Source organism: Nyctibius grandis, chromosome Z, assembly GCF_013368605.1.
Source record: "Nyctibius grandis isolate bNycGra1 chromosome Z, bNycGra1.pri, whole genome shotgun sequence".
Classification (NCBI taxonomy): Eukaryota; Metazoa; Chordata; class Aves; order Nyctibiiformes; family Nyctibiidae; genus Nyctibius; species Nyctibius grandis.
The window spans coordinates 8,138,289-8,161,709 of record NC_090695.1 but is presented as its reverse complement, the minus strand read 5'-3'; the positions used below and the strand labels follow the sequence as shown (position 1 = coordinate 8,161,709).

Here is a 23,421-nt window from a genome sequence, read left to right as displayed (position 1 = left end):
AGGCTGGGCAGGCAGGGGCGGAGAGGGCAGGGCGGTGCGGGCAGCGGGGACAGCGCGGCCCGGGCAGGGCAGGCCCGGGCCGGACCGGGCCGGCAGAGCGCGCGCTGCCCGGCGGCGCTCACGCGGGCGCCGGCCGAGGGGGGCGGGCCTTGAGCCGCGCGCTCGCCCAATGGCGCACGACGGGCGGGGGGGGGGCGTCCACCAATGGGCGGGGGCGGGGCGGCACTAGGGCCCGCCCCCCGCCCGGTGCCGGCGGGAGGGAGCGGGCAGCGCGCGGGGCTGCGGCACCCACCGCGCGGCCCGCGGCGGGACCGCGGCCGGGGTCCGCACCGGCACCGAGCGCCGCGGCCCCGCTCCGCACCGCCGCCCCGCACCGCGCACCGGGGCCCGGCACCGGCACACCGCTCCGCGCCGGGACCCCGCTCCGCACCGGGCTCCGGCCCCCGCAGCGCCGCCCGCCCGCCCGCTGGCGGGGTCCCGGCGGTTCCCGGGGAGGAGCGGAGGTAGGTACGTAACGCCGGGGCCCCGCGACGGGAGGGCGGATCCGGCGGGACCTGTTGCTGCTGCCCGGTGCCCCGGGGGCTCCACGGCTGTCCCGCTCCTCGGCGCGGTAGGGAACCAGTGGCACGGGGGACCCGGGTAAAAAGCACATGGGGGGGGTGCCCCGGCCACCCCACTGCTGCCCGCACAGCCGCTCGCCACGTTTTGGGGTGCGGGACCTCGCAGCGGGGTCCAGGCGGCAGGAAAAGCGGGTGGAGAGGGGACAGGAGCTGGGACAAAGGCCCCCGGCGCCACCCAGGGATGCCCCGGGGAGGGGGGCTTGGGCCGGGGTGAGGTGATGGGGACACCTGCAACTTGGTGGCCTTCGCAGGGGACAGGGGGGGACAGCTGGGGCGTGGGGTGCTGGAAAGGTCCCCACAAACAGCAGCTGACCTGGGAGCTGCTGCAGCTGCCAAAGGCCAGCGGAGCCCCTTGGGTTCTGGGGTCACTGCCGCCGGCACCCCCACAGCCTGTCCCCTCATGCCGGCGGTGGCGGTGACTTTCTCCATTGCAGGTGCAGGAGGGAGGAGAGGGGTCCCTGTGTCCCTCCCTCCCTGCTGGAAGAGGGGACGCCGAGGGAAAGCTCCGACCGATCCTTCCCAGCAGCTCGGTGAAGCCCAGGACGCAGCTGTGAGCGGCCAAAGTGTGACGGGACGACACCATCCTGCTGCCCGCCCGGCCCTGGCCCCATCCCGCCGCCAGCACCGCCGCCATCCCCTTCGTCCCCTGCCAATGCCAGCAGGCAGAGGCTGCTCGCTCCATTGCTGCACTGGCATCCCAAGCGTGGGGCCAAGCTGCGGGCCCCGCTTCTTCCCGCGGGACAGTGGAGATGGGGGCTGCTCTCTCCACCGGAGCGGTTGTGGCCATTTCTTTTAACTGTGTCATCGCGTTGCTCATCCTCATCCTCTTCCTCATCCTCTGCAAAGCCTGCAGGACCCCCTCGTGCCCCGAGAAGAGCCCGGGTTCTGATGCGGATGAGGCAAGGAACGAAGAAAAGTACCTGCTGCAGCCCTAAGCTGCATGGGGACTTGGGTACCCGGCTGTGCTGAAGGAGTTGTGCCAGCCTGGGTGCCTGTGCTGGGACAGGGGTGCTGGACCGGGCAGGATGAGAGCAGAGGGGATGCCGAGCTGCTCGCAGGGGCCGTGACGCAGGGCAGAGCCCTTCTCCTGTGTGGTTTTGGGGTGTGAAGTCCCTGCGGATGCCCACAGTGACCATGGGGATAACGAGACAGCGGCTGGGGATGTGTTACAGGGATAATCCTGCCTGTCCCAGTGGCCAGCAAGCACAGCAGGAGCCCGGCCCTCGAGTGCACCCCGTGTTTGGGGATAGCCCATGGGCTCCTCCCTGGTGCTTGTGGCCTGGGCCAGTGGCCACTGTGTCGCAGACCTGAGCAGGGCCAGCCGGCGGCTCGGACAGGGGAGGCAGCGGGGTTGTCACAGGCACCTAGCCCCGAGTGGGCTGGCTGCTCCATGGTGGGATGTGCCCAGGGGGACCCCAGCAGCCCTGGCCCCACCGGCAGAGCGGGGTGTTACTGGTCCGGGTGTCTTTGGGGATGGCCCTGGGGTGCCATGTGCCCCCAGCCTCTGGAGGGCATTTGGCACCCATCTGCCCCAGCAGCCAGTTTAATGAGCCAGGGGAGTGTCTGCATGGTCTGTCCGTTTGTCCGCAGTCTGTCAGTCCCCTCCAGCATTAGCACCAACACTGCCAGGCAAACAGCCCTCCTCGCTGGGCCCATGTCCCTGCCTGCCCTCCTGCCTGCTCCCAGCCGGTGGGGTTTGACCTGCCCACAGGCAGCAGATGTGCACTCGTTGGTGTCCCCACCCATGCTGAGAGCAGCCTGGGATGGCTTTTTGCTGGGAAGGTGGGAGAAAAGGGGAGAGATGAGGGCGCCCAGCCAAACAGCACTGAAGGGTCTTCCAGCCCCATCGCTCCCTGAGGACCGCAGCGGCTCCACAGGGAGGGATGCTGGTGGTCTGGCTTGTCCCCAAGCCTGGCAGCTGCCTTCCCCAACCCTGCCTGCAGGTCCTGTGGGTTTCGGAGGTCTCTGCCCTGCCCATCCTAGTGCCAAGCAATAGCCAAGGTTCCCACTGGCACAGCTGCTGCAATAAGGGGATAGAGGGGAGGGATGCCAGCCAGGGTCCCTGCGCGGGCTTGGCAGACCCTGCGGTTCCTCCCCATGTCAGGTGTAGCTAACGCATTCCTTTGCAGCTGTGTTTTTACTAGACTAATAAACTGATAGTAGGACCCAGGCAACATCTCTGAGCTCTGCCAGTGCCTGGAAAATTTGGGGAAGGAGGCATGTCCTGCCTGCCCTGCAGGGCTGAGGAGTGGCTGCCCCAGTGCTGGTGACCCATGTCCCTGCAGGACTGTGGGCAGTTTGCTGGGTGATGGTGACAAGGAGGGGCTCATGTCCGCATCCGTCTGTGGCTTTTAAATGCTGAGTGAGAAACCTGGCTGGGTATTACATGCCCGTACCACGTCTGCCCGGGCTGGGGGCATGGGGCTGTCAGCAGGGAGCACCCCCAGCCCCAGTACTGGAGGCACTGGAGAGTTTCCAAGCCATGGCCTTACAGGGATGCTTGCAGGGGACGCAGGCCAGCTGAGCAGATGGAGACCTGCCACCACCCTTGCCTGGTGAAATGAGCGCCTCTGGTCCCCAGTCCTGGCAGCTGTGCGCAAGGCTCCAGCGGTGACAGCCCATCCCCGCTCATCAGCATGCGGCAAGGCCACCGCAGCTCCTGCTGCCACTGCAGCCACGTAGCTGCTAATCCCTCTGCTGCAAAGCACCGGCATGGTGGGAAGGTTCTGCAAACCCCAGCACCCAGCTGTTCCCCCAGCTGCTGGCTGGGCAGAGGTGGCCAAGCCCTACGCTGAGCACCCCTGGGGAGAGGGGAGCTGTGAGCATCCTCAGGCTGGCGACCGGCAGCTGCTCTGATAGCCTGTTTGCAGTGATGGCACGTCCCTGTTCCACAGCTGTGGGGGGCCACGGCAGGTCCCCAGCTACCCTCTGTCTTAGGCTGCCACCCCAAAACCCAGGGGGCTGCGCGTGCCTGACCCCACAAATACCCGTGGGGCTGCAGCTCAGTGCTCAGTCTCTCTGGCCACCACTCAAGGTGGGACTGGCTGCCATCGAGCTGCAGCCCTGAGGTTTCCCTAGGGCTGGTCCAGCCCTCACCTGCCCTCCTTGGGGCTCTCACCCGGTGCAAGCCTGGCCAAGGGTGGGGAAGAGCTGAGGGCTATGTGGCTCTGGGAGACCGAGCACGCTGGGACCTGCCTAACCCCAGAGATGACTGCACGCCGCAGCTCTCCCAGGACCTCCGTTTATTTGTCCAGGCACGGAGGCGAAGTGTTCCCGCTATGCAAAGAGTGGGTGGCGCGGGGCCCGCGGCTGGCATGCCAAGCAGCCACCAATCAAAGCCAGGCTTGTTTGGCCACCGGACCCCGTCAGAGCCATCATTCCCACCCGTCACTTCCCTGCTTTGCTCTCCGGCTCTCTCATCAGGTTAAGCAGCTTGTCCAGCTTTGCGATTTCCACCTCGGGGCCCTTCTTAACCTCCTGGCCTCTCCTCTCCTGCGAAGACAGCAAGCGGGGCAGAGCTGTGAGCAGGGAGGACCGCGGGGAAGGGGAGGGGTCTGGCACAGGGAGGGATGCTGGGCTGCTGTGTCCCAGCTCGCAGCCCTCACCAGGGACTGATCCATAGAGGGATGCAACTGCCTGTCCCTGTATTTCAAGGCCAAGGTGCCATGAGATGTGTAAAAGCCCCCATGGGCTGGGGAAGGGCAGTAAGGAAGGGTTTGGGTGGGAGGGGGCATGGATGTGTTGATCCACAGTGACATAAACCCTCTTTTGCCTCTCTCCTCCAAGCCCTTCTCAGCCCCATGGGACTACACCACCCTCTAAGCCCCCCAGCTTTCCCCCCAGACCCCGGGGAGGTGCCAGGCATGTGCGACTCCCAGGGCAGTCACAGCGATGCAGATGTCTAAACCTCCCCAAAACGGTCCCACCATACCCATTCCACGCTGGTGCTCCTGGGGAGAGGCAGCCACAGGAGCGGGGACTGGCCCTTTTGCACCCAAATGTGTTTTGCCAGGAGGGCAGGGGAGTGCTGAGAGCCCCTAACCTGGTGCCATAAGTGAGCCCCAGGCAGGCCGTTAGCTTGTCACTGAGGCTTTCTTGCCTCTGGGCGCATCCCAAACCTTCCATGGCATGCCCCTGTGCCTCATTGCATGCTGCTGTGCCAACCCCGGCTCATGCCCCATCGTGGGCAGGGAGGACAAGCCCTTCCCACAGCCTCCCTCAGCATCCATCCCAACCCTCCCAGGGGCTCGCTCCCCAGGTGCTAGAGCAAACTGCCAGCATCATCGGAGAAATCACGTAGCATGAGGGAAATAAGCCCGTCTGGTTCAGTCCTCGCTTGCTTGGGAGCAGCAGGAGCTTCCAGGCCTGGTGGGAGACAACGTCCCTGCTAAGAGTACCAGTGCCACCCCAATGCTTCGAGCAGAGCATGTCCCCCCACTGTGGGCTGCAGCATCAGTGCGTTGCTCTCATCTGAACTCAGGGGCTTTGGGAAAGTGATAACTGGGTTTGGGCTTTCCAGATACACATCATGGCACACACAGCCGCAGCAGAGGAATTTTCCAACCTGCATTCAGCCCACCAAGCCCTCCTGCAAGCTGAGCATCTACCCCGCGGGGTTCCTCCAAAGCGGCATCCACCCAGTCGCCACATCCCGTCGCTCAGTGCTGCCTTCGGCTCACAGCCTTCCCCTTTGCCAGCCTGCCGGCTCTCGCCTTGCCGCTGGATTTGGTGGGGGGGTGGGTCCCAGCTCTGGGTCTGGGAAGCTCCTCTGTGCCCAGCGTGGCTCTGGGCACCCTGAAAGCAGATGCCAAGCATGGATGAGCAGGAGGGCTGGTACCCAGTCTGACAGGCAGGCTCGGGAGAGATGGCAGCAGGTCCCTGACACGGTGGCACAGCAAGGGGTAACATCACCAGCTGGGCTTGATGGCAGCGCAGGAAAACTGCTGTGCCAGCTTCTCCCAGCACCTCCGAAGCGTGGCCTCTGCATGGGATGCTCTTGGGAGGCCAAGGGAGCAGCGCACAGCATCTGAGCAAAGAGGCCACTTGCTTTCTTCTTTCCCCGCTTAGAAAAGATCAATTCTCCTCCTGCTGAATCAGTTCCTCTAATGGCCTCAGGTGCAGCAATTACAAACACGTGCCTTTCCTTCAGCGCTGGAGAGAAACGCCGGGGCACAACAAGAAGAAAGTCATAGGGCTGCAGGGATCCCACTACGTTCCTCTAGCAAACATCGTCTTTGCTGACGGTGATGACAGCTGGGAAAGAAGTCCCCAGTGGATCCCTGGGCTGCTCCCTCGTCCCAGCCCAGCACAACCCTGAGAGAGCAGAGGTTTCCTTGTCTGCCGGAGGGCACGGCTGGGGTGAAGGCAGCCCTGGGAAGGGGAACAGGGACATTTGAAAACCCCTCTGCTCCCGAGAAGACAGCCTTGCTCCTCACCCAAGCACTGGGACGAGCCATGGCTGTTTTATTTACTGAGTTGCATGCTGGGATGGTGCTGGTTTGTATTTAGGCCACTAAGTGAGCAACGCCCTTCGTGGCTCTGGTCCGGGCACTGGGAGCGATGTTTGTACTGAAGGGCCACGTCACAGCTGAGCATCTCTCTGAGTGAGAGCGCTGGGATAAACACAGCTGCTCGCGGTATTTCAGGACTTAGCTATTTCTGCAGAAAAGCTGTTTTGCTGTCTGACGGTGTTCAAAACACTCCCTTTGGCATGCTGCGTCACACACAGCACCATACACAGGTCCTTGGGACAGGCTAAAGAGGCGACTGCTTTGCTCAGCCAGGTAAAGGAGATGCTGAAGCCATCTCCCATCGACCTACCTCAGTCCCAAGCCCTTCATTCTCCCCACTGGTAGGGTCAGGGAGGGTCCCTGACTGATGCCCTCCAGGTAGTAACGCCAGGCCAGTGGGGACCATGTCTGAGCCTTGCTGAAGTCACCAGCCACAGGCAAGGCTCAGCTCCTAGTTGCTGAGCTGTCCCTCAAACCTCGACTTTCACACTGGCTTGGCTCCTTTGGTGCTTCTGAGCAAGCTGTAACAAAGCCACACGCAAGCTTGTAATGAGCCGTAACTGAACCAGAGCCCTAATTTAACGCCACATAACCAGGCAAACAGGATGACACAGGGAAGGAGAATTATCATGTCCTTTCGGGGGCACTGGAACGGAAAGTTTCCCTTTATTTCCCCATCTGCTTTTCCCAGGGCGGCTGTGCGAGTGAGCTGGCCGGGCCGCTGCAGGCTGGCTGGCACCACCACCACGGCGCCGCGGCACCCGCTTGGATGCACGCAGCAGCTTCCTACGAACCCCGGGGCTTTGCCTGCGCCGGGCCTCGGAGGAGCAGCCCTTCTCGGACCAGAGCTGTTGCCATTTCCCAGAGCGCATGTGATGCAGGGCAGCCTATGGGGCTTATCGGGTGCTGAGAGGGAGCCGGGGCAGAGTATCCCCCCCACGAAGCTGACAGATGCACAGCTGAGCTGATATGGGAGGTCTGTCCCTGAGGAGATCATCGAGTGGGTACCGGAGCCGCTCACAGCAGCATTTGCATTGATTTTATTGTCAACAGCTCCCAGCAGGAGAGCAAAATGCTTTTGGCTGAAACGGTGACAAGGGATGTATCAGGAAAGCTAATGGCAGGGGCAGAAAAGGCTCTGCATGGGGACGGACTCTCCTCCACTGATGGGGCACGAGCCCTGGGGGGTGAGATGGGGAGGAGACCCCGTACATGTCCCCATGCTGCTGTGTCCACAGCCAAGTCCCCCATTTCCCTCACGCTCCCTTTGCTCTATGCCCGGGCTCCCCTCTGCTCTACAGGCAGGGAAACTGAGGCACAGGGCTCCTGGGCCTATCAGCAGGGCAGGCACAACTGTTGCAGGAGCCATGATGGTTCTCTCAGCCCCAAAGGTGAGTACTGACACTGGAAGTGAAGCAGGAGGTGGAAGATTACTGAGGTGGAGCCCCAGGGGCGAGGGCAGGGCAAGGATAAGGATGAAGATGAGAACAAGGATGAGGATGAGGATGAGGACAAGGATGAAGATGAGGATGAGAAGTGGCTATTTGAAGACCCCAGATCCAGCCCCCTGGGAGCCCCAGCCCCCTGGGAGCCCCAGCCCCAGCCCTCGCCACACTAGCACATACTGAACTCTACATCCAGGATATGGGAGTCATTTAAACTGGATTCCCTGTGTCTTGGCTGATGCCTTCATTCCCTCACTGAACGGTAAACCGCAGAGTTAATAAAACGCTCCCATAAAAGCTGTGATGCTGTACTTTTCAGTTTTCTCCCCATTGGTGGAGTAATCATAAAACATCTGCTGTAAGGTTTCGATTAAACAAAGCAAAACATGTTTATGTTTTAAAGTAGCAAGGAAGTCAAGCATGCTGATACGAACATAGAAAAGTCCTCATAACTTCCCCAGGGGCAGAGGGGACCCTTCCCCCTGCTGAGTCCTGGCCTAGGGGCATAGGCCTGGCTCTGCCCTGCTGCTGTCGTGACACTCCCAGTCCCTGCCATTCCTGGTAGGATGGGATTTCTAGGCACAGCTGTGCTGGGACAGGATCTGGCCACTTTACAAAGCAGCCTAGTGACCTAGGACACCAGCTTCCCATGCAAAAGGGGTTTAAGCTTTTGCAGACTGATTTTTGAAGGCGGTGAGAAGCTCCAAGAAGCCACCAACGGGGCTGCCTAAAACTCTCACCCTTATAATCCTCAGTGGGAAGGGGCACACACCCTGCCAGGGCTTCAGAAGTAGGTCGCTTCTGGAGAAGTTTTCTTGTTCCTTCTACCCTGCTCAGGGATAGGTCAAGGTGACACCTCCAGGGTAAGGGCTCCTCCATTAGCAAAACATGCCGGTGACAGGTCCGGCAAATCCAATGAATGAAAGCAGAGCCTTCCTTGGAGCATTTCTGTTGGGAAGACGAAGGAAACCCAAACTCCTTCATGAACACAGCAAAATTTTTCTCACCGTCTCCCTGGGTCACCAACCAAACATGCAACAACAAGGGTGTGATATGACCTGCAGCCCTGAAGCCTTCCAAAACCCACACCGTCATGGTCCTATTGCAACCCAATGCTGTTATACAGCGGGTGAAGTTGGAGTTATGCTGAGCTGGGGATGATGTCTGTGCCAGGACCACTTTTGGGCTCTCAAGAAGCGCATTTACATAGAACAGCAACGTGCTTATCAACCATGGAGAGCCTCGAGTCACATTCACAGCCTGATTTGAGAGAGTTGCTCCTGGCCCACGGAAGGATTAGCTGACAGACTGGAGATAAGGATTTAGGCTTATTTTGCTGCTGTTTGGAAATACATGACGCAGGAAATGTTCTGCTTGCAGGGAATGAAACTGGCAGAAAAGCCCAGGGGATGGTTGGGTCATTCAGGCGTCAGCAACCACACAGGATCATTGGCCTCAAAGATGCTCATCCCTCCAGCTTCAGCTAAAACCCGTGCTGTTCAGGGCAAGCACCTCTCCTTGCTCCAGCTCACATATTTGACTCAGAGATCTCTGCTAGCATCTACAGCGGACCATGCCAAGGCACAGCAGGGCAGACAGGCCTTGTGGCCCCAGGTGACCTGCCTTTGCTTGCTGGAAGTTCTCAGTGAAGCCACTGGAACCAGCAAAGACACAGTGCTGGGACCAGTCTGTGGCTCAGCAGCACACATCTGCCAGTAAAGGTGCGGGAGCAAAGGTCAGTGATATCTGACAGGCAGGAGGTGCAAACAAAATTGGATCAGACCTGGGAGGGGCTGGGAGTATCACTGGGAATAAACCAGAGGGAACTGGTTGACACCCAGGGGATGGATGTGGGCAGGGGTCACCTGTATCTAAATGGTGGGTACCTGCCTGCAGCACGCCAAGCAGCTGGCTGGCTTACAAACACCCATGGGAGAGGGGAGGCATCGTTTGATGGAATGGACAGGCTCTGCAGCAGCAGAGAGCTCATAGCAAGGTCAAACTCTCATTCATAGCCATAAGGGAGGACAGCTGTCACCACAGCTCCGTGTCTTCTCTGCCAGAGGCTGGCTGGGACCCCACACCCTTGCTCACCCTCCTTGCAGTGTTCTCCAGCCAAGCAAAACACATGCACGCAGGAGGAGCCAAACCCTACTCCGTGGGTTCAGCAGCCTCCGGCAAAGCCGTGGAGGAGCTTGGCTTTTGCTTTTGTGCTGATCAGTGTCGCAGTGTGATGTCTACAGACCCTCAGCAAGGAGCTCAGGAAATACTGAGCGGTGAGCCTCCAAATCACGTTGTGGCAAGTTGTGCTAAAAGGATTTAATGAAGCATCGACAGCATCCTCTGAAAGCGCTTGCTGGCTGGCCTGATCCAGCTGTGCACCCTGACTGAGCGTGGGAAGCTGCTGAACTGCACAGCCCATCCCACAGCGACCACCAAGCAGAGCCTGGCCTCACCACCCCGGGCACAAGGGAGCACGAGGATGGTGCTGGTGGGCACCGTGGCATGCAGGACGGGCAAGGCTCACTTAAGGGCTAAGAAAGGCTTAGCACTGGGCTCTTCTGCTTGGGCCGCCAGCAAAGCGATTTGGCTTCCAGCCACGCTGAACCTTCCGTGTTCTTGCTAACCCCAGAGCCTCGAGCAATGTCTCTTACACACCATTAATTTAGGCACCTAAATATAGCCGTAAGAAGACCACATTTAGCAGCCATGCATGAAAATTTCAGTGAGCAAGGCCAAGCTGAGTGCAGACAGGGCCCGTGGCAGTCCCCACAGCTCCTCCAAACTGGGCATTACGACAACTCGATAACTCCTCCTGAATTCATCCCAGTACCAGCTGCAGAAACCCACCAAAACCACTGAAAACAGTCAGTCTTCTGCCGTTTCCACATAGAATCATAGAATCATAGAATTGTTAAGGCTGGAAAAGACCTAAAAGATCATCAAGTCCAACCATCGACCCAACACCACCATGCCTGCTAAACCACGTCCTGAAGCCCCACATCTAGACGTCTTTTGAACACCTCCAGGGATGGTGATTCCACCACCTCCCTGGGCAGCCTCTTCCAATGCCTAATGACTCTTTCAGTGAAGAAACTCTTCCTAAGATCCAGCCTGAACCTCCCCTGGAGTAACTTGAGGCCGTTTCCTCTCGTCCTATCGCTGGTTACCAGGGAGAAGAGACTGACCCCCACCTCACCACAACCTCCTGTCAGGTAGTTGTAGAGGGTGATAAGGTCTTCCCTCAGCCTCCTCTTCTGCAAACTAAACAACCCCAGTTCCCTGGGAACATCCGACACTTGCAGGTTCAAAACAGGGACGTGGTCATATCCTCAGTTCACGTATCACCAAAAAAATATCTTTAAAGTGAAGGATAAATTTGGAAGTTATCCAGAGACATTATGGTCTGAAATGGGACAAATGAACAAATGCCCTTAACTCTGCCCTGAACAGATGCTGTGATTAGGAAGCATCAGCAATGGGCTTTCTGCTCCTTCAGGAGGTCTCACTGGCTTTTGCCAGCCCTGGGGACAATTTGGCCGCACTCTAACTGTGAGCAGTGTGTCTGTGTGTGTGTGTGATGGAGAACAGCTTTGCCTTTGGGCATCATTACCCTCGGTCACTGAGACAAGCCAACAGCAGCCACCTCAGATAGAGCAGCCTGGTGAGATGATAAACTGCTCACAAGGTGCATGAAAAAGATTTTCAGTCATATCAGTTCACAGGTTTAGTGCTAAGCACTGAGAAAAATTGCATGCTCAGTGTGCAAGATAATTACCCTCCCCCGACCCACAGAGGCTTCGTAAAAGGGCTGGAGTGGAGTAAAAAGCCCAAAAGCTTTTGCCTCCAGCCCAGGGGGTCCTGGTGGTGCAAACCACCGCTGGGATAAGGACAGAGAGATGGGATGCCCTTTCCCTCACCTCCCTCGGGGACAGGCAGTGCATCCCCCACCACCCTCAAACCGTGGATCCAGCCCTGCTGGGTTCAGACTTTCTGCAGTGCCATCCAGCTCTTCTGGATGGGATGGATTACTTTAATTAGCTCTTAGCACCGCTCACTGGGAAGCCCTGCTACCCAAAGCCTGCCCACCTGCTGTGCGTTATAATGGCATCAGCTGGAAAGGCTGGTGGGGGCATTAGTGCCTGATGTTTTCGCTGTGGGATCTCTCAGACCCAAGCGGTGGAGAAGAAGGAAGCAAGAAGCGGGCTTTAGTGGAGATTGTCCGTACAAACCACTAGACAGGCGGCACCTTGGCTTCTAGCTCGACTTCAAATGTTGCTGCGATTCAGTGAAACCCAGACACCAAACCTCAGTGCAACCTAAACAATCCTACATATGCCCAGGCTGCCCTAGCTCTTGTGCCTACCATGAGAAGTCACACTTGCAGGACCTCTTTACTTGGGCTGGCAGCCCTGCAGCGAGAGGCTCGGGCAGACTCAGCACCCACGGGAACGTACATCAGACCCATCCAAAGGGGCAAAACCAAGGAGATGTCCTGCAGTGCACAGGGACCCCAGCAGTCTTAAGCTGCAGCCCTTGATGCCATCTGGCAGGTAGCACCGTCAGCCACCCAGCAACATTTCTTTATCACTCAGCATCTCTTACTTTTTTCTTACTTCAGCTTTACTTTAGTGTTTTTTCATGACAGCTCAGTAAGCTGTTACGGATTAGAGTTTAATAAAAGCAACCAAACACGGATGTGAATGTGCCGCTCCTGCAACACTTCGGTACTGCTGTTATTTCACAGAGCACAGCATCTCATGAGAGATCATTTGCAGTTTTACAAACAGTATACGTTTAAAAGCTGCAATTTTTTCCAATACCTCTTTCTCTGGCCACCACTGTTAAAATATATATATCCCCTGCGATCACCTTTAAAACTGTCTTAAGAAAGTCCAGCTGCTGTTTCTCTTTCAACACTGCACTTTCTTTAAAGCTCTTGTCATGCCAGTTTTTTTAATATAACTCATAAAAATATTTGCATAGGAAGTATATAATTGTTTGCTACCAACGTAAGAGTGTGTGAATATACTTCACTCTGGATAAATACAAGTACACTGGAAACTGAGTTTTGCTATAAATAGAAGTGAAAATTAATGTCTTCACCCACAGATGCCCCATATTTAATAACATTAAATGCCAATGGTGTGAAAGATGTATTACAACTGATACTGTTCTGCTTACTGAAAAAGCTCACTCTGCAGTTTAATGCCAGGTCACAGTGCTCTCTCCCTCTCTCCTGCTCTCCATGACTGCACTTGAACTCAGGGATGCTCCAGAAATAGCACTAGATATTTCAACTTCGTGAACAATTGTGTCATCTCGACAACACATTCTCGTGTATAGGTTTCATTTAAATCACAGTGTCACCTGGAGCAGGGTCAGGAGGGGTTAGTCCACTAGCCTGCCCTGGTCCATGGTGGGAGCAGCTACTTTTAAATTGCTTCTGACAGATGCTTGGACAGCAATTGACCCAGTCCTTGGGGTGCCCAGCACACGTGCCCCGAGCAGTGGATTGTCACGCTCTGCTCCCATCACCTGCACGGCTATTTCTTTTGAAAACCCCCTGGGATGGTGCTGCCAACCCATTCCCTGGTGATGGCTGCCAGCACGTCCCTCTCACAACCACTGAAACCCTTTCCCTAAGCTTTTTGCTGCTGTCTTATAACCTCAGAGCACTGCCCTCCTCACCCCACCAGCCTGGGATCTCTTTAGGGGTGCAGAGCTCTCTGCACCCCCTTGCTTCCAGCCTCTCAGCAGACCATGTTGTCCTTGCTGCTCTCCTGCTCCTCACATCTGTCAAGGCTGGTACCCTGAATCAGAGCTGAGGCCTTAGTGCTGCTAAGTGGCATGGCAGGATCAGCTCACGTGTCCTGCTCCCCCCTCTCTTGCTCGTCCTCCCCGGTACAACACCTCTTCTATGGCAAGGCACTGCTGGCAAGTGAGATTGTTTCTGTTCACCTCCCTGGTCGATTATTCCCATCTCCTTTCCCTCTCCTCCTATTTTTCCTCTGTCCTCACCGAAGTGAATCCTGTTTACTTCAGACCATGTTTCCCATTTGCCACAAATTAAATGACTTGCACAGCTTCTCTCCACCTGCTGCACAGGAAACGGCCAAGCGAGTGATAAATGCCTCACAAACACTCCCAGGCCTGGAAAACAGATACACTATTAGTCTGGACTATGTGGGACGTCACGCTAAATCGCATCATCTACGACTGAGTTACGCTGCAGCATGAAAATCAGGGCTTAAAAGGGGTCAGTGAGAAGCTGGACGCAGGACAAACACGGGAAATCCTGCAGCTAGAGATGTTGCTCCTCCCCAACTCTGTTACAGCAGCTGGGAAATCCCTTCTTGCCCCAGAAACAGAGGAGGCTCAGCTGTAGCCCACTGTGGTGCTCCTTTGCCCTGGGAGCCCCTGGTTAACAGATTCGCTGGTGTCAATCCTGTCCTGAAGACATGTTTGGCACAGGCTGCTTGGTGAAGGATGCTCGTCACTGCCTGTTGAGACATCTTCTCTCTGAGCCCGTGCAGCCCACAGTGGTGTTGGGTTACACATTCCCCATTCATGTTCACAGTGACCCAACGGCAGTGGATTGTCCATAAGGGTCTGAGTAAGAGCTGTAGAGAGAAGAGGAGGACTCAAACTGGACCAACTGCAAATGCAGGGCTCAAGGACTGCGTATCAGCCAGAAGCAGACAGGATAAAACAACGCAGGAGAAAGCCAGCGATGTGCTGGGAGGCAGCTCAGGGAGTTCTCCCCTGAGGCATGGGCACTTGAGGACCACCTCGCTTCCTCCTGGAAGATGCTTCCAGCCTTGAGCAGATCTGCCCTGAAGAAAACCCTGACCCGATCAACAACTGCTCTGGTGGAAGCAACCCAGGGCAGACATGAATATTGATTCTGTGCCACGCAGTGATGGGGAAGGTGATGGGGCTGAGGATTCTCCTGTCCCACCAGCAGACCCAGATTTCACAAGTCCCTACCGATGTCTCACTCTGGCTCTGCCACCCAGGAGCATGGGGTCTCCCAGGTCCTGTCTGCAGACAAAGATGAGGTGCACCCTGACTAAGAAGCAGATCTAGAGCCTGCGTTTGGGTAAGCTGTCCAGGCAGTAAGCAGTCATTTTAATGACAATCCAGTCACAAGATGCTGATCTGGCTCCAGTCCAAGTCTTTGTACTACACTCCTTGACATCCTGTTTAGAAAGGCATTATCAAAACCTAATTGCTTCATGCATATATTGCTGTTTTAATTATAACAGAAGCAGAAGAGAGATGTGAGCAGTAATCAATCTCTCTCATGCTAATACACATCTGAAGAAGGAACTGGCCACGGGAAAAGCCAATCCAACATCATCTATGGAATATTGCTAGTGATTGTCCATGCTGCCAACAGCACAGTCACAGCGTGGCCAGGGGTGGCCTCCCTAAACTGCTCTTTGCTTTGAGGCACTGACCAGGATGCTGCACCTGAATTAATTTTGCATGTTCGCTGCTGTGCCTCTGTTGTACCAAAATGTAATTACTTCAGTGCCATAGACCAGTTAAACCCATCTGCTCAGCTGGCTGCTGAAACTAATGGAGCTTCTTTGCAACAGAGTATTGCAAAATAAAGGCAGGCTGAGAAGAAAACAATGTAGAAGTCATTAAGGCCCTTAAAGTAAGCAGTTCCCCAAGTAATCTCTCCATCGCTCAGCAAGTCCCACCAGTACCAAAGATGCAAAAAGGTTAACCAGCAGCTGACAGCTTCAGCAAGACAGTGGCCAAGCTGGCAGCAGCAGCTGCCAATTAATTGCCAGATTTAAGGACTGGAAGGATCCTGTTAGCAGAGATTAACTGAAGCTGATGCACATGCCTAACACTAAGTGGACAGATCCGCTACATTAAGAGAAGAACAGTGGTACAAAGCCTGTCACCTTACTGAGGCTGAAAGCCCCAACACACCACCAAACATGGCCTGATCCTTGCCCTGCTCTTTGTGTTGCTGGAGCTGGGACAGGGGGAAATGGCTCGGGCAATGCTGCCAGGTAAGCAGCTAGTGTTTGTCCCGGAGGGCCTTTGGAGGAGGTATCTCCTTGGTGGAGATGGCAGAGATCTTGCCACATCTGGATACCAGTTCTGGCTGCAGATTCCCCCAGTGTGGTCAGATCATCATCTCAGGAGGGGTCACTTCTTCCCAGGCACTCCTGTTTCTCTTCTGATCTGAGCCCACGCACAGATCCTCCTGGTACTGTCACGGTGTGAGGAGCTCCCTGAAACCCAGATGTGTTGTCAAGCTGCAGGTCTGGTAGGAAGCAATAAAGGCTAAACAAGAACCTAGTGATATTTTGAGAGCCCTCAAGATGATACCAAAATTGTTCTTCACCAGTGCTGAGGAGATGCCTAAACTGACCTACAGGAATGGTGGAAGCGAGTGCTTTGTAGAAATAAAGTTACAGTACCCACTGATATCCCACTGCCTCCCCCACAAACAGTTAACCGTATGGATCCTGTGTATAAAGTGCTGTGAGATGCAGACACCACAAATGACGAGACGTGGTGGTTTCTCCAGGCACTTTGCTGATCACGCTCTTCCCCCTCACTGCGAGGGAGTGCTCAGCATCATTTGAGAGCTGGGTGAAACGCAGCCCGGCGGGGAACGAGCCCATTGCACTGCTGCATGCCTGGCACTGCGCGAGTGCCTCCACATCAAGAACAATCCTGAAAAGAGATATTTTCACAGCTGGCAACCAAGCAGGAAGCAAAAGAAAGACAGAAAGGGGCCACTTGTGCTCAGAAAATTAAATCCAAATTTAATTCCACTAATTATACTTTCATTAACAACCTATTTGCCATAAAGATGCATAAAATCCCTAAGTGAGAGCTGCAATTGCTCTGAAGCTGAGAAGAAGGAACTGGGGAAATAGTCCCAGCCTCTCCCTAGCCTGTAAAATCCTTAAGAAGCGTGGATCATTGTGAATGGTTATTGTTCGTAATTTAACTTCCCCAGCAACCATCTGCAAATGAGCCAGAAATCCAGTGAGAGCAGCAGAGAACCTCTAACAGAGCTGACTTATTCCAGCAACCCCTGATTTAACCATAGACAAACGCAATGTTTCCTATATGACCATCTGGGGCTTGGATGCTATTGTGGCGAACACAACACGAGCCAGACTCTCACCTCACTTCCCGCTGAAATCACACCATGTTGCAGGCATGGGATTACTGACCAGGCTGGGCTCATTAATGTAATCCTGAGTCCTTGGACTGCAGAACTTGGTCCAGGCTCTGCGTTGAAGCAGGGTCAAGCACAGCTGAGACCCGCCCTGGCAGATGTTTTTGGTGCTTTGTGAAGGTCTTCACTGAATTCACCATCTTGATTTCAGTCCATCTCTCCAATGTTTCAAGGTCATGTGGAGGTCTGATGCAAAGTCTTTCAAAGTCCTTGTGACTGTCCATGCCACCAGGCCCTCTCAAGACTTTATAAGACAACTCTCTGCTAGATCATCCAAGGAATGAATGGGAAATTTGAAATGCTAGTGAGCACACCAACCAACCCCTCAAAATAAATCTGCAGACTGCTCTGAGGTATAATTCCAGTTATCCCACTGACAACTGCTCTTTTGGGGTGATTTTTCAGCCTGCTACTCTTCCCACTTCTGGCGTAACCTTTGCAATCTCCCGGCTTAGCTCAGCCATGCACTCGTCATGTGGATTGGCATCAGAAGTCCGACAGGTAAAGCCAAGCATGGCTACAGAGGCTCAGGGTGAGAACCACACTCAACCCCTGTGTAATGCTACGGCATAAGAGTATCTGTCAGTCTAGTACGAAGCCTAAGCGTTCAGTATTTCCTGTCATACCATAGACAAAGCTTCAGCAGATTTTCTCCAGAAGGCTGCAACACAGGCAGGCAGCTCCAAGCCAAAATGTGCTAATTAAGAAACACTAGGTGAATGTTAATGAAATAAGCTCTGGGAGGTGGGAGGAAGCAAAGAGGGTGAACCCCTCTCACCTCGTGTCCCCAGTGCTACGTGGTGCCACGTCTTCAGTCACTGGAAAAAAAGGAAAGGAGCTTTCTAGGAAAAAAAGAAATAAGATAAGGAGATGACAGCTGTGCTGGCTCAGTGCTTCTGTTCTCTGTCCCTGGTGATGAAAAACAGACTGTAAAAAGTCTTCATTTTCAGCTAATTGATAGGAGGGTTCCAGTTTCACCTACAGAGAGGCAGAAGGCAGTTTAAGGGCTGAACTGAGATGTTGATAAACCAGATTGAGTCCAGCAGAGACCACCAAGATTGTTGAGGGCTGGAGGATTTGCACTGAGGAGACACTAAGGCTGCAGGGCTTGTTCAGCCTGGAGAAGAGATGGTTTTAGGTGACCTAACAGGAGCCTGCCAGCACCCAAGAGGAGGTTACCAAGACAGAGACAGGCTCTTTACAGGGGTGCGCAGCAAGAGAATGAGGCACAACAGCCATAAACTGAAACAGGGAAGGATTCAACGTGACATAAGTAAGTTTTTCTCCACAGTGACAGTCAGCCAGGGCTCCAGAGGGGCTGGGGGATCTCTAGCCTTGGCGGTTTTCAAGATAAGCCTAAGCCTTGAGCAACCTTGTCTGATCTCAGGGCTGACCCTGCTTTCAGCTGGAGGTTGGACTAGAGACCTCCCAGCATTCCTTCCAGCCTGAATGTGCCCATGACTCTGCAATCCCAGGATATTCTTCACCACCAAGTGTAAACTGAAGGATGATTTTTGCAGCTCTATCCTACTCTGTTGTTGTGCTTTTATTGCAGACAGCATTTCTAAGCAAATGTTCTCTTAACCATATATTGCTCATAGTGTCAGGACTGATGCAGAGCAATCCAGGCCTCAAGGGGGCAATTCCCAGACCCTGGGGAACGCTGGCACACTGTAACAGGGGACAAGCTTCCCAGCACCCTCCTCACAGGGTATCCAAAGGTTGAGGAAGCTTTACAAACTGGTTTGAATGCTGGTATTAGAGGGGTAAAGAGAGGAAGAAGATCTCCCAGTGAAAAATGGCAACCAGCAAGCACTGGAGAAAACCCATGGAGAGAGGGAGCCTGAGGCAGGTAGCTAGAGGGCCACGGAGGAAGCTGGACTAGAAGTCCACGAGAGCTGGCACCATGGGGATCAGAAAGTGAGGACTGTTTCCCCGTGCTTATTGACAAGTGGGAAAGCTCCAACCTGACATAAGAGGGGAGCTTATATGATCCCAGGCATGTGGGGCAAGTATATCTTTTCCCACTAGGCTTATTTCAGTGGCAGAAAAGGGATAACATTGATTTAATGTTGACCTATGCTCACTGTTATTGTAACACCTTGTTGTCTACAAGCACTTACAGTTTGATTGTTTAACACACGAGCTAATAAATAAGCCAGAACCAAGTGAACTGAAGAGTTCAGCAGTCTGTAAATCTCTTCATATACAACTACCTGGTCTGTTTTAAGCTGTGATTACCTCTTTATAAACGCTGTGAATCTCTGTCTATAATGCTGCCTGTCAACCCCCAATCATTTCAAGAAGATCAAAAGCAGAAGTAGATTTAATAGATTTTAAGTCCAGAAATAACTGTTGTGATTCACACACCCTCAGTCAGTAAACTCATCATACCAGTGACTCCTCTTGGAGCTAAAGCACATCTTTCAGTAAAAGACAAGGAGTTTTGACCTGAAGGAGTTCAAGGGATGCAGACAAGCTAGTGCCACGCTAAATATGTGTGCTCTAGTCCTTGTTTTAATTTGGTCAGCTGCCAAATCCCATTATATCTCTTTCTGCTAATTTAAAGAGCCTTTCACCATTGCACATCTCTTCCCATGAAGGTGCTTTTAGGCTGAGATCAAGTTATGGCTTAATTTATTTGTGAGGTCCTGAAAAGCACCTTGAAGTTATGTTTCCCCAGCCTTAGGTCAACCCTCTTGCTCTTTCCAGACTTAGTTTGCACTTTTTATCAATCAATCACCTCCACTGAAGCGTCAGCCCTGGATGTGTGCACTGCAGCTGGCGATGGATTTGCTAATGCCACTCCCAAACACTGGGCCCTGGTTTCACTACTCCTCTGAATTACCCCAGTGAGGCATCCAAACTCTGTGTCTGGCTTGGTATTTCAGTGTAACACTGGGAGTTCAAGCTTTCCTTTACAACCTTCAAGCCTCTTTCAGCATCTCCAGTTCCAGGATGCAGCTCCAGAGCTGCAAGGGTGGTTTGCGTGGGATTTATATCCACCCTGTGCCACCTTGCTGTGCTCTGATGGGCATTGCTGAAACACCACCGTGGTACCAAGTCATCTGGGTTGGTCTCTGAGACCGTCTCGCTGCTGGTGCTATCTACTCGGCAGCAACACTCACATCTGACTCTGACGGCACCATCAACAGGAGCTGGATCACAAAAATATCCTGCTGAACCTTACCAGACTAATCTCTGTCAGGCAGAGATCCCTGCCTACAGTTGCCTTCAAAGATCTACTGATCCCAGCTCCCTTTAGCTGAATCCATGCAGGTTTCGTGTAGTGCATTTTCTTTTAAACAGGGTGTTTATTTTTAAGAGAAAGTCCATGTTGAACCATTATTTCAGGCTATAAATAGTATCATGCAACAGGTTTATCACAGGCCTGAGTCAAACAGCACTTGCCAAGCAAGGCTGAAAGCCCACAGAGTAGTAAGTGCATAGGGAGCATGGCAGTGTTTAAGAGGTCTCACGCTGATAGACAAGCAATTCTTTCTGAAGCAGGGAAAACAGCTTGATTGCAATGCTTAAGATTCCTCTAATTCCCTCAACCACATCACATAATGCGTCTGGAGCACCTTTCAGCCCAGTTCACCCAAGCCTTTTACCAGCTCGGGTCTTACTAACCCGCAGGGAGGAGCAGGGACAAGGTACAGCCCGTGGTTTCACTGCAGCCTGCAGAAAGCAAAAACTGCCACTGTGAAGCACGGTGAAGCATGGGGACACAGGCTGTACCTTCTCCAACGAAGCCTTGCCAGTGACTCCAGGCTGGGTAAGGGGCAGGGATAGAGAGGAGGGAAGATGCCAATTGCTTTGCTTTTGGGAAACCCTGCTCAGCCTGCGACCACAACTGTTAAGACTATTTCAGAGATAAGGGAACCGAGGGCTGGAGTTTTCTCTGCCAAGCCCTCTCTCTTTCTTCCTTTGCAGGTAGGCAATGGTGATGTCCCATTTTCTCGTTGCTTTTCTGAGTTACAGCTCAGACTAACCTTGACTCAAAATGAGGATCTGACTGATTGCAGAAGACCTTGCCTACAGCACCCGCCTCTGAAAAATCATGCCTGGCAGCACATCCCTGGCTATGAGCAGGGTACCAACACCCAGAGGAATGAAATTTCCCTACACAGGCAAGGGGCAAGCAACTTGGAGTTCCCCTGACACTGCAGAAGGGATGACAGCTCCCTTTGTCCCCTACAGCCACCCCAGGATTTCCACCTGCAGGTGTCTCAGGCTGGGCTTCCCTTTTCCTTCTGCAGCCTGAGTTTCCCAGCCCCCAGGAGCCGTTTGGGCTGCGGTGTTTTTATAGCACAGCTTTTCTTCTTGAAGAAGCAGTTGTAATTGAAACCCAACCATCAGCCTTTTGCTCTGCTCTTATTACAAACTCTAATCGTGCAGCAAAGCCTGGCGTGCTTTTTTTTTTTTTAGTGACATGAAAGACACTGGATTATTAATTTCCTGCATTCCCACTGGATGTTCTTTGGTTGCCCAGGCCAGATGAAATGAGAGCCTTTGAGTTCCTTTCCCTGGCTTAGCTGGTTCCTTCAGTGCAGATCAAAGCAGGAGGCCTAATCCTGGAGAGGGATGAGCATCCTCCAGTCTCACAGCTGCATTTGCAAAAGCAGTTTCTGGTCATTCTGGTTTCGGTGCCTGACTTTTGACAGCACGTCAATATAATCATCAGAAAGTCAGAGCAGGCAAACAAATAAGAAAGCAGAGACTGAGCAGTGCTCACATCCATGCTCCCTCTACGCTCCTGGGAAGGCACCCTTCCCCTTTCCCGCAATCCCCAGTCCTCAGGATACCTCAGCCGATACCAGCAACCAAGCGGGGAGACGTCTGCTCTGGCTGAGCAAGGCATGGGTTAGCGCGTACCCAGACAGCACAGGCTGGCAGGGAGACACACCACCTTTTACTAGCTCAACTAATATACATCTGGAGAATAAAATACAAGGGTTAGGGCACATGCACTTCTCTTTTCTTCCCAGGCGTATTTGTTTGCTGAATAAATGGTGTTATCTGGGCCCACATGCTTTGGCTTGCTGATGGTGTTTGAGACCATCCTGGCCACAACAGCCCCAGCCCTTTGGGAAGGCAGCTGTTTTCACATCAGCTCGACCTAACGGCCTTAATCTGAAGCATTTGTCTTGGGGAATTTCAGAGGATGACAGGGATCAGAAAGCTGAAAAAGGTAAATGCAGTAACTATCCTAAAAAAAAAAAAGAGAATCACAGACCTTTCAGTTTAACCTCACTTTTCAGAAGATGAGTGGAACAAGCCAACAGCCTATAAGTGCCTGCAAGAAGACGCATCACAGATAACGTGGATTTGTACCAAAGAAGTCATGCTGAAACAATCTGACTTCTATTTGCAACAAGATAATAGGCCTTGTGGACAGGAAAGACACAGAAGTCATTAATCTTGACCTCAGGAAGAATTTGCCATTGCCTACCTTCATATTCTGATCCTCAAGTGAGACAAAAGATCTATATAAAGTGGGTAGAAGCTGGTAAGACCCAGCTGAATAGCTGTACTCGGAGCTATCAGCACAGAGTTGTGTGCAATGCTCACAGCTCCATGGTCTGGAGGGGATCTGGTCAGCATTTCTGTTAGTGCTAGGATACTGGGACAGATGGGAAGGCTGCAGGTGTCCAGGAAGGCAGGACTGGAATTTGAAATTACTTTGCTGGACCAGAGACATGACCTGGAAAACCTGTATGTGGTTTAACAGGGATAAATACAAGATATTGTGAGCGAGCAGGGACAATTCCCTGCACAAATACAGGATGGTGGGGAGGGAGCATTCTGCCATCGGGGCTGAGGTTAGAGGGATAATCACCTGGATGGGACCTGGCACTCTTGTGATGCTGTGAAATGGGAGCATCATGGCCAGGCACATGAAAGGACCCCTCTGTGCTGAGGAGGGTAGTGGGAGACCTGCACCCATAGGACACCATAGAGCAATGGCACAGCTCATGGGATGTTGTCTGAGGGATAACGAGAAGGCAACTTCAGCACAATAGGCTGGAGGTGGGAAACACAACACTGCCCAGGCAGGACAAGTCTCTGCACTGATCAGGACCCCATGGCGGGTGAGGAGCTCAGACGCCCCCCACACTGGGAGCAGTGGGATCACAGGCAGCTCCCTGTTGGGACGTGGGAGTAGGGGAGAGCAGGGGATGTTTGCCCTAAGACAGCCTCACACGGTTGGCGTCTGGCATCCCATCTCACAGGAGCAGTGAGTGAATTGGAGCGTAACAGCTTCCCTCCAGGAGAACCCTGGAGCTGCTTTGATTGCAGCCGTCACTGCATCTCCCACAGCCGGCGGGACTGTAAGGCAGTCCCTCTTCTCCTCTGCTTCGCAGGGCTCTTCTCTTCCTTTTCTCCACGGGATAAAAATAATCCTTTTGCGTCAGCCCCATCACTGTGAGCAGCAAGACATTGTATTCATCGGCGATTCCTTCCCTTCTCTCATTTAAACAATTCCCCATTGAGCCCATCAAATTAATTTGAGCAAGGGCTACTTATTTGGCCTGCCTGGCAGCACAGGTGTCTCCCTTTCTTTTCTTTTGGAGGAGGCTCGTGGGTGGCACGAGCCTGAGTCAGGAAGAGCCTTGGCAAGG

General features: G+C 54.0%; 2 protein-coding genes across 2 annotated transcripts in view; one reads left to right on the top strand and one right to left on the bottom strand.

Moving 5' to 3' along the window:
• The first annotated feature begins 405 nt into the window (after nt 1-405).
• ENHO (energy homeostasis associated) lies at nt 406-2,794 on the top strand. The gene is made up of 2 exons (XM_068423461.1): nt 406-507; nt 1,055-2,794. The coding sequence occupies exon 2, from the start codon at nt 1,370-1,372 to the stop codon at nt 1,553-1,555; it is 186 nt and encodes a 61-aa protein (XP_068279562.1). The 5' UTR covers nt 406-507; nt 1,055-1,369; the 3' UTR covers nt 1,556-2,794.
• Nucleotides 2,795-3,845: 1,051 nt separating this feature from the next.
• The window catches only part of DNAI1 (dynein axonemal intermediate chain 1), a 147,491-nt gene continuing 127,915 nt past the window's right edge, over nt 3,846-23,421 (bottom strand). The window contains exon 20 of the mRNA XM_068422106.1: nt 3,846-4,112. Coding sequence (XP_068278207.1) covers nt 4,008-4,112 — 105 coding nt within the window. The 3' untranslated portion in view covers nt 3,846-4,007. The remainder of the gene's footprint in view (nt 4,113-23,421) is intronic.